General features: G+C 44.0%; 1 protein-coding gene across 1 annotated transcript; it reads left to right on the forward strand.

Annotated features, from left to right (window-relative positions):
* The first annotated feature begins 3,980 nt into the window (after positions 1–3,980).
* LOC104768169 (F-box protein At5g42460-like) lies at positions 3,981–18,085 on the forward strand. Its single transcript, XM_087501756.1, has 3 exons — positions 3,981–4,103; positions 11,872–11,876; positions 17,047–18,085. Exons 1-3 carry the CDS (start codon positions 3,981–3,983, stop codon positions 18,083–18,085), a joined length of 1,167 nt encoding a protein of 388 aa, XP_087357882.1.
* Positions 18,086–18,097: the final 12 nt, after the last annotated feature.

Raw genomic sequence — 18,097 nt, forward strand, 5'->3', positions numbered from 1 at the left:
CGCTCCAACAACTTCAGACTTTGGATTACTGAAACGAATACTTCGTTATGTTAAAGGGACAATGGAAATGGGGATGCCAATCAAAAGAAACACTGATCTCTCAATCTCTGCATTCTGCGACAGTGATCACAGTGGTTGCAAGATGACAAGACGCTCCACAACAGGGTTCTGTATCTTACTCGGTTCAAATTTGATATCTTGGTCTGCAAAGCGACAGCCAACAATCTCCCATTCCTCAACCGAAGCAGAGTACAGAGCTCTCACCTACACAACACGAGAGATAACTTGGATATCGTTTCTTCTGCGTGACATCGGTATCTCACAATATCAACCTACTCAAGTCTACTGTGACAATCTCTCAGCTGTTTATCTCTCCACAAATCCAGCTCTGCATAATCGTACGAAACACTTCGATAGAGATTATCACTACATCAAGGAGCAAGTTGCGTTGGGACTCATCGAGACACACCACATCACTGCAGAAGAACAGTTAGCCGATATATTCACAAAGTCCTTGCCTCGGAAGCCATTTTTTGAGTTACTTTTCAATCTTGGTGTGTCTGTCTCACCCACTCCAAGATTGCGGGAGAGTGTAAGACACAAAGGTGATTTGGTCTTGGACTCAAACAAAGAAACAGGCCCAACACTGAAGCCCAATGAACAGAAGAAGACAAACAACACACCATCGTCGAAACAGAGTATCAATGGCACCAACGTTCGTGAACCTTCACCAAAAGATGATTCATCCAAGACAGCTGGAAAATAAGATATTTTCTCATCATTCTAGACTATTCCAAAAATGTAGTGTATAAAAGATAATTGTACATGACCGTTTGTAATTATCCAAAGTAAGAGTTTTTTATCAAATTAGTCCAAAGTTCTCTTCTTCCTTTCACCCACAACCTTACCACTTGTTTTATTGTTGTTCAAACTTCAAAGTGGTTTGAAACCAAAGTGTATACCGCTTTTTAATTATACAGACGAGGAGAGAAACGCAACAATAGAATTAAAGAAACCGTTAGTGTTAAATGGTATTCGCCTCAAAATATCTGTTTTTCCACTTGGATACGCTTTCGAGATTCATCCAAAATTTTATTTTTCTCTAATTTACTTTTAATCAGTTAATATTCATATAAATTAATATTTCTATGCAAACTATTATACAGGTTAGATGTTATTACTTATAGGAATACTACGAAGCTTATCCTAATTAATGGTTTTCTTATATTGCTTCCTCCTAGTTTTTTTTTTGTCAAAATTCTGAACAAACTCTTCCTCCTAGCTAGTCTACCGAATCATTTTCTTAAATAAATTATTTTGTACTTAATTGCTTGCGTCACTACATTATATATATCTATAGTACGAACCAAACAATTGGTTGTCAAAAAAAAAAAAAAAGAACCAAACAATTATTTTTATAATCCTGATAACCTAAGGTCGATGTGCTGATATATTTTATATATCTGCATGCACACACGCATGCATGACAATTGACACATGTATGTACAATCAGTATTTGTCTTGAAAAATTAGTAACTGAATTTTTATATATAAACCTAAATTCAGATTGGTCGTAAAATTGTATTATAGCCGCTGCATTATACAATATTGGACAAATGAATTCTTTATTGATAATTAAAAAAAAATCTTTATTCAAATCTCGGCTTGCAAACTATTAAATCGTAGAATTGATTTAGTACAAATGTAAAATAAGTTAGTTAGAAAACATGTTTGAAGAACATTAAACATAATCGTAAATGAATCATTATAAGTAATTTCACAATTTGAACAAAAAAAGGAGAAGTAATTTCATTAAAAAATGATATTTAGATAGACGTTACATTAAAAATGAAAAAAAGAGGATATGATATTTTTGTTAAATAAAGTGTAGAGGCAGGGTCAGTTTCTTTCTAATTGTATAACTAGTAAGATAATCCAACATAATCAGTGTGAACGAGACAGTTTTTGGAAATATAAAAAGAAAAGTTAAGAATTGAAAGACATCACTTAAAGCAGTATAAGCTCGATTACGACCTGTTAAAAAATTCCCACGAGAGAGAATCGGACAAGAAAATAAAGTGAAGATGCTGTGTAAATATATATATATATATATATAAATGGTTTTTAAGATATAATTTTGATAACATATAAAAAAAATAATAAGAGGATAAGATTAAGTGGTACAAAGCACTTAAGTAACCATTGCTGGTTTTGACACTTATAGGGCATTTGATTCGATCTTCTTCTATCAGTCCTTCTATTACCTTTTTGGGTTCTATAGATCTATTTCGAGTATTTATTTAGGTGGACCTATCTCTATCTATATATGCGTTTGTATGTATGAGTAAAATATAATCATTATACATATTTCCTTAGGGCATCTGTACTCGAGTAATGGTGACTACTTCTCAAAAAATTAAATAAAAATTATTTTTTTTTACAATTTTTTTTAATATTTATACCACAGAATAAATAATATCGGTCTCATTTTTTCTGCGAGAACCATTTCTCAAGTTTTTCCAAATATCGATTCTCTTTCTTTTCTCTTCTCGCTCTTCTTTTTATTACTTTTTTAATAAGAGTATTTGGAAGAGAATCTCCCAGTAAAGATGGTCATAAGTTTCTAACAAATTCTAGGAATAGAGATCTTGAATCAGATACCAGATACGAATCATAGATATATTGAAGATTTCTGAAATATTTTTCAATACATATATTCGAAGTTTTCGATTTTGTTATTTCCATTTTTGGTTAGGTGTATATCAAAAAATCTAACAGCGTCTACCCGATGTCACTAGTTAGTTATAGACTTATAGTCAGTATAATAACTAAATAAAATTTGACTATAATATATCTATCAAAATTGAAAAATTCAGAAGAAATATGCTTTAAACTACAAAAATCTTAAATTAATATCATAAAGAAAATAAGCCATCAATAAATTTTTTTTTTTTTAAAACACTAGTAACTAGCTGAATAAAACATTCAAATGTAATTATTTTATTCCAGTAAAATAAAATGCAAATGTACTCGTTTCTTGATAAAAATACCATTATATTCTTGTGTATTAAAAGCCCACTATTGGCCCAGTGGATATCTATATGCTTAGAAAGCACATCTTCTTTTGTCTGTATTCAGTATTCACAATCGTAGACGGAGAAATTGGGAGAAAAGGGTTGAAGAGACTTAAAGGGCTTGATTGGAACAACCTATACTAGAGCATTAGCATTATGCAGCATAAGCATTGAGGTGCATAAACTGTATACTCTGATTAATATAACACATTTAGTTGATTGGTATAGCAGTGGAGTATTAGATTTTATATTTATATTTAACATACGTTATTAATTAAAAAATATAATTTAAATGTGTTTCATTAAAAAAAATAATTATCACTCATTTCTATATAATTTTTAAAAATATATATTTTACATTTCATAAATTTTATAAAATTTCATATATATAAATGTGTAATTTAATAATTTTTAATTATATATATTTATAATGTACACATTAACTACAAATAATTAATATATATTATAATTTTTTTTTATATAAGTTTATATCTATATTTCCATTTTTAATTTCAATAACTTTTTAAAATATATATAATATAACACATTAAACTAAAATAAAACAATAATATATATTATAAACGTTATATCCACATTAATATTTTAATGTATTAAATAAACTATTATACTATTTTAAATAATAACATTAAGTAGTTTCTCATATATATTATCTTATAACAAATAATTTTATCTTTTATAAAATCATAATTTTCTATTTTTATAAAATAAATTAGTTATTTAAAATTATTTTAATATATATTAATATTTTAGAGTTAAATGCTTGGGAAATGTTTCAAATGAGAGCATATAGGAACAGAGGTGAGAGCATCTACAACTTCTAAATGCTCCCTTATATGCTCTCCTAATTAATGTTGATTGGATGATAAAATTAAAAAAGATTCAACAATGGCGATAATGATGTCAGAACTTTCACGGGATTTAGTAGAGGAAGTGCTCATTAGGGTTCCATTGACATCTCTAAGAGCAGTGCGATTGACTTGCAAAAAATTGAACGATGTATCGAAAGATGCGAGCTTTCTTTTTATTTGTTTTTTTTTTTGGACAGCCAGAAAATTGTATTAGACTTTCGACGTTTCACATACAAGGTAGAGACATAGAAAGAACTCTCTTTGCTAGTTCATCTGCGATCTGGTTCTGGGTTCTAGGAATAAAACGAAAATTACAACTAGAGAAACGATTGGATAGATCTAGGATATCATGGAGAATCTCGTGAAGGTCCTTCGAGTGGAGCTTCAAATTCAAAGCCTTGACTAACGTCTGAGAGTCTGAGGCGATCGAGAGGTGAGTGAAACCCGAAGCAATTGCAACTTCAACCGCAGTTAGAGTTGCTAACGCTTCGGCCATCAAAGGGGAGGAGACGTGTGTCGCCAGATCTGAGCCTTGTTGTAAGATCTGTTCGTGTTGATCCGTGAAGACCCATCCGAGTCCCGCTTTCGGTTCAGAGATCCACGATGCGTCTACAAAACAGGTAATCAAGTTCTCATTTTGTTGTACCTGATTTACTGGGGATGGAGTTGGGAGCACAGTTGATTTTAGTTTCTCCAATTGCGCTGATTGCCATTCTTTTGCCCTGATTATAGCAATTACAGTCGCTTCCTCCGCCCTTATGCGTTCCTTGTTGAAAATCAGTTTGTTTCGAGCCATCCATATCATCCAGAGGATCCAAGGGGCTAGAGGACCTCCTCCAATTCTAGAGGGTGGTAGGCATATAAGTCGGTTTACGGAGGAGATTCCTTCAGTGATGGATGTAAAGGATTGGGAGGGGAAGTTGCTATTGAAAGGGGCTAGGGCCCAAACCCTAGTCGCAAACGGGCAATGGAAGAATAAATGTAGTTCAGACTCGGTCTCACTGCAGTGTGGGCACTTTGCATCTCCCGAGATAAGGCGGCAGTTGAGGTTGCTCCCACCGGAATGACTTGTTGGACAATCTTCCAAATAAGTAGCTTTGTTTTTGGGGACGTCTTAACATTTCAGATGTTAGCTGTCCAACTGAATGACGATGACGCCTGGGAGGTTTGAGGAGCTATTGAGTTAGAGTCTTCCGAGTGAGCGGTATAGTAGCCTGATTTTGTGTTATAAGTTCCATCTTGTGTCGGAAGCCATGCCCATCGGTCCAAGGCTCCTTGCTTACTCGGTTTTAACTGTAAAATTTCTTTTTCATGCACAGGTAGGGTTCGTTTGATGAGATCTATATTCCACTTTGAAGTGCATGGTTCAAGGAGGTCAGAAACTGTCCATCCTTGTGATTCTGCTGGTGGTGGTCCCATTGGGGAGATGGGGGTGTCTAGAGATAGCCAAGGGCTATTCCACAATGGAGTAGTGGTACCTAATCCAATGATGCGTCCCACGTGAGGTTTCAAAAGATCTCTTCCAATGCAGATACTCCACCATCCGTGGGATGCAGAGTTTGGCACTGCGCAGTCCAGTAGAGATGAGTTCGGGCAGTACTTCCCTAGAAGGACTCTAGCCATCAGGCAATGAGGAGATGTGAGAAGTCGCCAGCTGATTTTTGCCAGGAGGGCATTGTTGAATGATTGTATATCTTTGAAGCCTAAACCACCCAATTTGAAAGGTTTGGTCATCCTTTTCCATGAAATCCATGACATCTTTTTCTTTTTAGTATTTTGATCCCACCAGAACCTAGTCATAGCTGACTGAATTCTCTTACACAGGTTATTAGGGAGTTTGAAGCATGACATGGTGTAAGTGGGCATGGCTGCTAAGACAGATTTCAGCATAGTAAGCTTCCCAGCCGAAGAGAGGAATCTGGAGGACCAGTTTTGTGCTCTCTGTTTTATCTTGTCCACGATGTTGTTGAACAGGTCCTTCTTCTTGCGGCCAAAGAGTGACGGTAATCCTAAATACTTACCTTGCCCTCCTTCTCTTTGTATACCTAGAATTCTCTTTGCTTCCTCCTTTGTTGAGGACAGGGTTTTGTTTGCGAAGGTGATTGAGGATTTACTTAGGTTTATTTTCTGACCTGATGCTTGTTCGTATACCCGCAGGATACTTTTCAGGTTGAAACAGTTTTTTGCGTCTGAGCGACAGAAAAACATTGTGTCGTCAGCAAATAAGAGGTGGTTAACTCGAGGGCTACCTACTGCGACTCGCAAGCCAAGCAGATTTCCTTGTATTTGAGCTTTCGAACAGAGGCCAGACAACACTTCACTGCACATGATGAAGATATACGGTGACAAAGGGTCTCCTTGTCTGATGCCTCATTCAGGAATAACTGCACCGCAAGCTCTACCATTCAGGAGATAGGCGTATTCCACTGTGTTGAGGCATTGCATGATCCACTGAATCCAAGTTCAATGAAAACCCATCCGTTCCATTAGTGCTTTTATAAAATCCCATTCAAGTCGATCATATGCCTTACTCATGTCAGTTTTTACAGCCATATAACATCTTTTCTTTGCTTTCGAGGTTTTCAGGTAGTGTAATGCCTCGTGGGTGATCAGTACATTATCTGAAATGGCACGTTGAGGTACAAAAGCTGACTGGTTTTCAGATATGCACAAATGAAGAATTGGTTGAAGTCTTTTGGATAGGATCTTCGATATGATTTTGTAGTACACAGAACAGAGTGCGATAGGTCTGTAGTCTGAGACTTTTTGAGGATTGATCAGTTTAGGGATGAGTCTCACATGTGTAAGGTTTATGTGCAGGGGCAAGTTTCCTGACGTGAAGAAAGGTTGGATCTCAGAGGTGATCGTGGGTCCCATAGTGGTCCAGTTTGCTTGAAAAAAGCTAGCTGAGAACCCATCGGGACCCGGGGCTTTGTCTGCGTGTATGGAGAAGCATGCGTTTTTCACTTCAATAGTGAACGGTAGGAGGAGGAGTTTATCATTCATGTCTTGCGTGACACAAGTGGACAGGCCTGCTTCAACAACAGTTCTGCAGTCTCCAGGTTCAGCTTTAAACAAATCACGAAAATAGTTGGATATCGTATTAGCAATATCCTTTTCTTCATAAACTGGTACACCATTGGGGTTTTCTATAACCGAGATATTGTTTATAGCATTGCGAAACTTTGTTGTTGCATAAAAAAACCCGTATTTTTGTCTCCTAGAGCCAACCATAGGTTTCTGCTTCTCTGTTTCCAGAAAGCTTCTTCTTTTTGGTACGCAAGTATGAGTGCTTTGTTGATAGAGTCAATGTTTTCCTAAGGGGCAGTGTCATCATTCATAGCTTCCTCTAGTTGATCACTAAGATCCAATATTTTCGTTTGGCTATTTCAGATGTTGGTTCTTACTCCATCTTGTGATTTGGTCTCTGCAGGATCTAAGTCGAAGATCAACACTAGAGTTGGGGTCAGAATTCCAGGCTTCAAAAACCAGTTTCTTTAACTCAGGGTTTTCCTTTAGTCTCCTATCGAAACGGAAGAGGCCATGGGATCTTTTCTTTTTTGGATCAAAGGATGTGACTAGTGGGCGGTGGTCAGATCCTTTGAAGCATAAGTATTCACTTATTCCTGAGGGATAAGTGAGAATCCACTCACTGTTTGCCATTACTCGGTCAAGACGACATCTAACTAGGTGAGAATGTCTTTTACCTCTCCATGAAAGGCAGTTACCCGTGTGCTTGAGGTCATAGAGGTCTGCGCAGGACATGAAGGATCGGAGATCCGAGAAAGAGCTTTCAGGTCGCGGGGGGACTCCGACTTTTTATGATGGATGGATTATATCATTGAAATCACCTGTGATAATCCAGGGAGAAGATCTATCAGAAGTAAGGTCTTGGAAATTCTTCCAGGCATCAAGTCTTTTTGGTCTATCCGGTTCCCCATATAAGAAGGTAGCAAAGAAATATTTTCCTTTTGTTTTTATTCTTGTGTCAATAAAGTGTGAACTTGACTGCAGGATCTCAACATCAATGCTTTGATTCCAAAACAGAGCCAAACCTCCAGCTCCAAGGGAGATTGGTGGTACCAAGTGGTTAGAGGGTTGTTCGTCTTCCTGTGAATATCCAAGTTTGACCTCTGGGGTTTTGGGGGTTGATTCTTGCTTTTAGGCGCGGGTTTTGATGTTTTCTTTTGAGTTGGCTTCGAAGGGCCAGACTTCTCCATATCTCGACTAGTAAGTGTCTTCTTCGGGGAACCTTGAGCAAAGTTTCGTTTCTGTGATTTTGCTCCTAATAGCTTTTGAGATGGCCTTGAGCCTTGTTTGTGTGTAGGGGGACGACCTCTATCACGTTTACTTGGACCTCCCACATCTTTCTCTAGTATTGGTGCATCGGTGTTTGTAGGATCCAATGAAAGGTGACTCTCATTCACAGGTAAAGGTCCCAGAGAAAAGTCAGTTCCCTCGATGCTCTGGTAAGCAAGGATAGAGTCAGCAGTTTTCTCCATAAGGTTGTCTGTTTCACTTTGTAGGACCCTCATACGTCTAGCTGCACTCTCTGAAGGATCCGGACAGGAGATATATTGTACTGTGACTTCCCGGAGATCCTCCAGAATTTGGAGATGGTGTGTTAGGTTCTGGGCTCGTAATATCGCGTTACAAAGGGGGTCTTCTAGCTCTAGAGGAAACAGAGGGATCACCCTGCTCGTCCACAGAAGTAATTGGTTTTGCTTTCCATTGGAGGGTCCGAGCCGTATGACCATGGGAACGATGAGGTAAGGAGACTTTGATGCCATGTGATGAGTTTGTCAGATGTCGTGATGGAGATCTGTGGTAGCGAGAGTTATGTCTTGCATCACCGGAGTCTCTGCAACTAGGTTGGTAATGTCTTGAGCCGGAGTGCGATCTCTCAGAGTGCTCAAGGTTGTCAAAGTGGTGATTTCTAGGATTCGGGTTTGTTCTAGGTAACATACTTCTCTCTGAACCTTGTGCTGGGTTTGTGGGGGGCAAGAAATTATCCTATGGGGTGTAATAATTTCTTGATATTGGTCTTTGAGCTGACAACTCTCGAACAGGATTTCTCGGAGCTGAGGGGATCTCTTCTTGAGTTTGCAAGCCGGGGCACTTATTCTTTTCATGCGATAGGCGTAAGCAGTAGGTAAAATGGTTTTTCAGGTTTTTATAATCCAGATGCACAATGACCTCGTTGCCGTCCTCAAATTCAACAATTGTCTCCTTTGTGATAGGTTCAAGCCCGTTGATGAGGATTTTTAGTTGGATAGCAGAGCTAGTGATTTCCCAATCCAGAAGTTCGCCTACTACTTCGCTAATGCTTTGAAGCATCTCTATCTTCCAATAGTGTTTTGGGAGACCTTGCACCTCTATCCAGAAAGGGATCAGAGCTGGAAATGAAGAAGAGATTATAGGTTTCCATTTTTGGAGGATTACCATCCATTGGTCAAAATGGTATGGTCTGTTTGCCAAGACTTGCTGTAAGTCTTCCTCTTTTTCAAACTTGAACTGGAAACGACCCTGACCAAGATCTGAACCTGTGACTTTCCCTCATTGGTTCCATCTGTTGGTGAGGAAAGGAAACAATCTCCACATGCGTTGAAGGGTGGGGTTGGTTAAGCGTCCGATGAGTGTCAAGGCATTTTCTTGGATGAGATCTGAGGTATCGATTCATGGGGCTCAGATGCGTTTGCGTGGTGGAGGGGAGAAACCTCGTTCAATCCCTTTGCCTTTTTGATTGTATGGTATGCGATTCGACATATTCACAGGATCAACTAGTAGCCTGGCTTTGTGATGGAACCCGGGACGATGACCAGCATACGGACACGGACGAAGACCGGAGCGCGCAAGGAACCAAGGACGCGACTGCGTCCGGAAGTAGACGGCCCTCAGCCCAAGCACCGAACCTGATGCCCGGAGCTACAACAAGGAGCCGGACCGCAGCTAGGACCGCAAGGAAGAAGTGCCTCATCTTTGTCCAAGCTTTTGTCCAGGAACAAGCAGAACTCGACCGCGGCCCCAACCGACCCGACGAGCAGCCAACCGAGGCTCTTCTAACGGTCTTCACCATCTCACAAGGGTGAAGACCTCCAAGTCATTAGGGAAAGTAGTACTCTTTTTCCCACCTTGGGTTTGTCCCTACGTGGTTTACCAAGGGGGTTTTAACGAGGCTATGGACCCTAGTGCATGGCCATGGACCACTTCGGCCGCGTGGCCATTCTATCCTTAGTTTTATTTCTCTTTTAAATACTATGTCTTGAACGCTGCGTTTTATCTCCACCCACGTGTTTAGGGTTTTGAGAGTTCCTCTATGTAAGCGGCCCTATATAAAGGGCCTAGACCCTATCATGTAAGGCAGACTATTAAGAATTAAGAACCAGAAGTTATCCTTCTCTCTCGTTTTCAGTGATTGAAACGAAACCCTAGAAGCTGCACGAACCGGGTTCGTTAGCTACTAGTTTGGCCGTATCGCAAGGAGATCCATCCCTTGTGTGTTGCTACCTCATTCCACGTCTATCTCCATCTATCCGAGAGACCAACGAGTCGAGCATCTCCTCGCGCGTCTCTCTCCGTCCGTTCTTGTCGTTCCTTTGTGCCGTTCCCTTCCGTACATCGCTCCGACCGCCGATTCCATCCGCTCACGGCCCAACCGAGTCGTACTTTTCGAATCATTCCGCTGGGTTTGCTCCGTCCGTACGTCTGTGGTTCACGTCCGTAGTCCGGGGTCACATCAGTTGGTATCAGAGCCGAAAGTTCCTCACAAGGTCGTATTTTTACTTCCCTTACGTCCTTGTACGGTCAAGTTTGAGTCTTGTTTAGGAACTAGTCCGTTTGTATAAGGTTTTGTTCTTGCTAGGTCTTTAGTGTTCTTGAGGTGTTCTTCGCTAGGGTAGTTTAGATCCATAAAGTTGTGTTCTTTTGCTTGGTCGTTGTTAGTGGTGGCCTAAAGGCCACGTGTAGCGAGTGGAGTCCCAGCGCGTGAGGTCCATTTTTGTTTTAGTCTTAGGTTGTCTTGTAGTGCTTTTACTTTTGCTTTTTACTTTACCTTTTTCCAATCATTAGCTGTCCAAGGTTTGTCCGATTTGTTGAACCTATCAAACAGAGAACCCACGCGTTCATTCTTTGTGTAGGATCTTTTCTGAACAGACACGCGTCACGGATCGACCGACGGAACCGATTGCTACCGTCCGATACGACCGTATGCCGGAGGACTTATCAACCGCCGCAGTACCCACTACTGACCGCCGGTGGTATCACTTCTCCAACCAGCCACTGCCTAGACCACCATCCAAACAGTACCTGGCCGCCGTCCGTACCGCGGCCACCGTCCGTACAATCACCGCCGTCCGTACAGCTGATATGGCCGCACAACCTGGAGAGCCGCTTCCACCCCCGGAAATCAGGGCAGTCTTAGCCGAGATCCGGACTCAACTAGCCCAGCTAGGGAACCGGCTACAACGGATCGAGGATGGGCAACGGCAACCCGCAGCTCGTGGACCACCTGTCCAAGATCGCCAACGACGCTATGAACCGGATCCAGGAGGGACGTCCGAAGAAGACGATGGCCCACCCTACCAAGGTAGGCGCCCTCGACGTAGGGACGAGCATGAGGACGATCAACCCTACCGTCCGGTCGAACCGGGTCACAGACTCACGCCCCTACGTTTGCCGGAAAAGTTGATCCGGAGGCATATCTCGACTGGGAGGGACGGATGGATCATATATTCGCCTGTTACAACTACCCCGAACCCAAGAAGATCGCCTATGCAGCCGCCCAGTTCACGGACCATGCCCTTACGTGGTGGGATCGTTCCGAAGCTGACCGTAGGAGGAACGGGGAACGCGCCTTACCGCATTGGGAGGCCATGAAGAACGAGATGAGACGCCGGTACGTGCCACCGCTGTACCACCGCGAGCTCCAGCGAAGGTTCCGCAAGCTGTCCCAAGGAGCCAAGAGCGTTGAGGACTACTATGAAGAGTTCGAGCATCTTCGCAACCGGCTGGAGGTCGAAGATAGTGAAGAAGGATTGATGGCCCAGTTCTTGGACGGACTACAAGACCGCATTGCGCGGAAGGTAGAACGTTTATCGTACAACTCGTTCGATGAACTCTTGCACCTAGCAATGCAAGTCGAACAGCAGATCAAGAGAAAGGCCAACACCGTCCACCGCTCTCGCGCTCAAGGAACGCCTAGTTGGTCGCCAAACTCGTCCCCTGGACCGGGAGGGCACCGCGGACAAGAGAAGTCCAAGGCCGTCACCATTGACTCACGGTTCAAACCAAGGGACCAGAACAAGGACTCTCGTACCGACCCCAGGCCGCAACCGACCGAAGGACGTAGCCGAGACATAATATGCTTCAAGTGCCAAGGTCGAGGCCACTACGCCCGAGATTGTCCCAATCCGCGTACCATGACCATTACCGCGTCGGGGGAGCTTGAATCCGAGGACGACAACGACCCTGACGAGCCGAACGATGCTAAGGAGGTCGAGGAAGCCGTCGCCGAGCCTGACGAGGGAGAGCTGCTTATGATCCGACGGGTCCTTAATACTAGCCAGTGTCCGGACGATACGCACCAGCGGGACAACATATTCCACATGCGATGCACTGTAAGTGGGAAGGTTTGTGGCTTGATCATTGATGGTGGATCTTGCACCAATGTGGCAAGTTCCTACATGGTCAAGAAACTTTCTCTTGGTACCACAAACCATCCTAAACCCTACAAACTCAAATGGTTGAATGACAAGGCCGTGGTCCCAGTCACCGAACAGGTCACGGTCCCGTTTAGTGTAGGCCCCTATAAAGACCAAGTCTTGTGTGACGTGGTTCCGATGCAAGCTAGCCACCTCCTTTTGGGGCGTCCTTGGCAGTTTGATAAGCGGACCTCTCACTGTGGCCACACCAACCTATACTCCTTTGTGCATGATAATAAGCGTATTTGCCTAAAACCATTGAGTCCCACACAAGTTTGTGAGCTGCAATCGAAAATGTCTAAGGAACCGAACACTAAAATGAACTTCTTGATTAATGCTAGCACGGTTAGGAGATCACTTAGTGACTCCACTTGTCAAGTCTTATTGATGGTCTTTAAGGATGTTGTGAGTATAGGTACGGAGCAGGACGCCGTCCCGGCCATGATCAGACCGCTCCTACGACGGTACCAGGATGTGTTTCCGGATGAATTACCGCACGGTCTACCACCACTTCGCGGCATTGAGCATCAGATCGACCTTGTACCCGGAGCCCAGCTCCCGAACCGTCCTGCCTACCGCGTGAATCCCGAAGAGGCCAAGGAGCTTGAACGCCAAGTATCCGAACTCATGGAGCAAGGATACGTCCGAGAGAGCCTTAGTCCGTGCGCGGTGCCAGTCTTGCTGGTACCTAAGAAGGACGGGACATGGCGTATGTGCGTGGATTGCCGGGCAGTAAACAACATCACCATCAAGTACCGCCATCGCATTCCGCGCCTAGAAGACATGCTTGATGAACTTAGCGGTTCCACCATCTTCTCCAAGATAGACCTTAAAAGTGGCTATCATCAAGTGAGGATGAAAGAAGGAGATGAGTGGAAAACCGCGTTCAAAACCAAGCAAGGTTTGTACGAATGGTTGGTAATGCCATTCAGTCTATCTAATGCTCCCTCCACCTTTATGAGACTGATGAACCATGTCCTTAGGGTCTATATCAACAAATTTGTGGTTGTTTACTTTGATGACATCCTTGTTTATAGTAAATGCCTTGAGGAACATTTAGAACATCTGTCCTTGGTCTTGGACACTCTTAGGGAGAACAAACTGTACGCTAACTTTAAGAAATGCGTGTTTGGAGCTAACGAGCTAGTTTTCCTAGGCTTTGTTGTAAGTGCGCAGGGGCTTAAGGTGGACAATGACAAGATCAAGGCCATGGAGGAGTGGCCGACCCCGACCAATATCAGTCAAGTCCGGAGCTTTCACGACCTGGCCAGTTTCTATAGGCGGTTCGTGCGGGATTTCAGTTCGGTAGCTGCACCACTTACCGCCACCATAAAGAAGAGCGTCGAGTTCAAGTGGGGACCGGCCCAAGAAGCAGCCTTCCGCGAGCTCAAGCACCGGCTAACACACGCGCCTCTATTGGCCTTACCGGATTTCAGCAAAACCTTTGAAGTGGAGTGCGACGCGTCCGGAGTGGACATTGGAGCCGTATTGACGCAAGGAGGCAAGCCTATTGCCTACTTCAGTGAGAAGCTCAGCGGACCGACGCTCAATTACCCAACCTACGACAAGGAGCTGTACGCCTTAGTCTGCGCGATGGAGACTTGGCAACATTATCTATTGGCCAAGGAGTGCGTCATTCATACCGACCATGAGACGTTGAAGCACATGCGCGGCCAGACCAACCTGAAGAGGAGGCACGCCAAGTGGCTGGAGTTTATCGAAACCTTTCCTTACGTCATCAAGTACAAGAAGGGCAAGGAGAATGTTGTGGCCGACGCACTTTCACGGCGCCATACGCTGATCACCACCATGGACGCACGGATCCTCGGGTTTGAGCACATCAAGGACGCGTATGGTTTGGACCCGGACTTTGTTGAGTGCTACCAGGAACATGGTAAAGGAAGCTATACCAAGTTCTTCGTACATGACGGGTTCCTATTCAAGGAGAGGCGCCTGTGCGTCCCGGCCGGATCGATGCGGGAGTTATTAATGAGGGAAGCACATGGAGGAGGGCTCACGGGACACTATGGCGTAGCCAAAACAATGGCCATCCTGAAGGAGCACTTCTATTGGCCTAAGATGAAGCGCATGGTGGAGAAATTCTGCGGTAGTTGCATTATGTGCCGGACGGCCAAGTCCACTACGCGTCCCTATGGCCTGTACACGCCCCTTCCGATCGCATCAAGTCCATGGGTTGACCTATCTATGGATTTTGTCCTTGGTCTACCACCGTGCGACAAGAAGGACGCTATTTTCGTGGTCGTGGACCGTTTCTCCAAAATGGCCCATTTTATACCGTGCAACAAGACCAACGATGCCATGCACATCGCCAACCTGTTCTTCCGAGAAGTAGTGCGGCTACACGGCCTCCCCCGTACCATTGTGTCCGATCGCGAGCCCAAGTTCCTTGGCCATTTCTGGAGGACCATATGGAGAAAACTCGGAACGCGGCTGTTGTACTCGACCGCGTGCCATCCGCAGACGGACGGCCAAACAGAGGTGGTTAACCGCACACTCGGAGCACTACTGCGGACCACCATCGGCAGTAACAGGAAGACTTGGGTCGAATGCCTTCCATTTGTGGAGTTCGCCTACAACCTTGCCACGCACTCGGCCACCCAGAAATCACCGTTCGAGATCGCTTATGGGTTTAAACCGTTGACTCCTATGGACGTGTTACCCTTGCCGCCCGGAGAAGTAGTGAACCAAGATGGCGCGAGCAAGGCCGAGCTTATCAAACAGTTACATGCGGAAGTGAAGGCCAACATAGAGCCGCGTACCGAACACTATGCGCGGACAGCCAACAAGGGCCGGAAGACCATGGTTTTCAAGGAAGGCGACTGGGTTTGGTTGCACCTACGGCCAGAACGGTTTCCGCAGAAGAGGAAGGACAAGCTGAGCCCCCGCGGAGATGGACCGTTCCGAGTCGTCGAGAGGATCAACGACAATTCCTACCGCCTTGAACTGCTCGGTGAGTATTTGACTTCGACCTCATTCAATGTTTCTGACTTGGCCCTGTTTGATGTAGGTACCGAGGAAGATGTTTTGAGGGCAAAACCTTTCCAAGGGGGAGGGAATGATGGAACCCGGGACGATGACCAGCATACGGACACGGACGAGGACCGGAGCGCGCAAGGAACCAAGGACGCGACTGCGTCCGGAAGTAGACGGCCCTCAGCCCAAGCACCGAACCTGATGCCCGGAGCTACAACAAGGAGCCGGACCGCAGCTAGGACCGCAAGGAAGAAGTGCCTCATCTTTGTCCAAGCTTTTGTCCAGGAACAAGCAGAACTCGACCGCGGCCCCAACCGACCCGACGAGCAGCCAACCGAGGCTCTTCTAACGGTCTTCACCATCTCACAAGGGTGAAGACCTCCAAGTCATTAGGGAAAGTAGTACTCTTTTTCCCACCTTGGGTTTGTCCCTACGTGGTTTACCAAGGGGGTTTTAACGAGGCTATGGACCCTAGTGCATGGCCATGGACCACTTCGGCCGCGTGGCCATTCTATCCTTAGTTTTATTTCTCTTTTAAAAACTATGTCTTGAACGCTGCGTTTTATCTCCACCCACGTGTTTAGGGTTTTGAGAGTTCCTCTATGTAAGCGGCCCTATATAAAGGGCCTAGACCCTATCATGTAAGGCAGACTATTAAGAATTAAGAACCAGAAGTTATCCTTCTCTCTCGTTTTCAGTGATTGAAACGAAACCCTAGAAGCTGCACGAACCGGGTTCGTTAGCTACTAGTTTGGCCATATAGCAAGGAGATCCATCCCTTGTGTGTTGCTACCTCATTCCACGTCTATCTCCATCTATCCGAGAGACCAACGAGTCGAGCATCTCCTCGCGCGTCTCTCTCCGTCCGTTCTTGTCGTTCCTTTGTGCCGTTCCCTTCCGTACATCGCTCCAACCGCCGATTCCATCCGCTCACGGCCCAACCGAGTCGTACTTTTCGAATCATTCCGCTGGGTTTGCTCCGTCCGTACGTCCGTGGTTCACGTCCGTAGTCCGGGGTCTCATCACTTTGTGTTAAGGAGATGTAGAAATAAGAGCAGGGTATGAAAAACTCAACCAGAGCTTAAAGGTTGGGGGATCTCGTTTAAAAAGGTTATGGGTAGTAAATGCAGAGAAACAAGATCAGAGAGGTAGATTATCGTTTGATACCAGAGTAACTGCTCTTTGGATTGGATCTTGGGGGCGCATGAACGAGTTCATCTTGAATTGTATCCGCAGGACAAGGATGGGTGGCGGGAGTTATCTAGTGGATATAACGGTTGGGCTAATCTTATTGGGTGGGAGCAGTAGGTGAGATCCGGATAAAAGCCATCCTCAACCTTCTCGGGAAAGTCGCCTGGGAGCGTTACTCTTTTCCTAGGCTCCTCCTTTTCCTCTTCGTCCAGATGGGAGCTTTATAAAGAAGCATATCGTCGAAGCAAAGAAGAAGCAAGTGATGAATGAGTTTGAGATGATCATGGTGATGGATTATAAGGTTTATCTGATGAACGTCGATCTCCATAGCAATGTCGATCCATATATTACGCTTAAAGGCACGCTTTTTAGCCTGAAGGATGATGCAAATCATCATCATCATCATCAGGTCGATGATATAGTTGGATTCTTTCACTGCAATGGTTTACTCTTATGCATCATCAGAAACCTCAACTCTAGGCTTGTGGTTTGGAATCCTTACTTTGGGGAAACAAGGTGGATCCAACCCAGAAGTAGGTACGACATGCTTGACAGTTACGCTCTTGGTTATGACGAGAAGAAGAAGTACAAAATCTTGAGGTTTGTGGATGATTCTTACGTCTTTAGGGAAGAGGAACGAATATGTGAGTTTGAACTCTATAGTTTTGAGTCTGATTCATGGAAGGTTGTTTTTGATGTCCCTCCTGAGTGGAAAATAGAGTTTAATCACCGTGGCTTGTCTGTTAAGGGTAATACTTACTGGTATGCTACTGACAGAAGAGGACAAGATGTTGCTTTCTTGATCTGTTTTGATTTCACTACAGAGAAATTTGGACCGTGTTTGCCTCTGCCTTTTAATGCTTCTCCTTCTTGCGAAGATATTGTTACCCTCTCTAGTGTTGGGGAAGAGCAGTTTGCGGTCTTGTTTCAGGACGATGATACATTGAGGATGGAGATTTGGGTTACGAGTAAGGTTCAGCCTACAGAGGTCTCGTGGAACAAGTTGTTCTTAGTGGTTGATATGGGACCACTCACTGGTTTCGCATTTCTGTTAGGGACTTTCTTCATTGACCAGAAGAAGAATGTTGCAATGGTTTTTGATAAAGATTATGCGTCTTACTCTCGCGGCAGTGCTTACATCATCGGGAACAATGGATACTTGGAAAAAGTGGATTTTGGCAAAGCAGCAGACCGGAGTTGTTACCCATTTGTCTCTTCTTATGTTCTAAGCACAGTGCAAATTAGGCAGCTAACCTGATTATTATCAACT

This window comes from Camelina sativa, chromosome 19 (genome assembly GCF_030686135.1).
Source record: "Camelina sativa cultivar CO46 ecotype springtype chromosome 19, ASM3068613v1".
Lineage (NCBI taxonomy): Eukaryota > Viridiplantae > Streptophyta > Magnoliopsida > Brassicales > Brassicaceae > Camelina > Camelina sativa.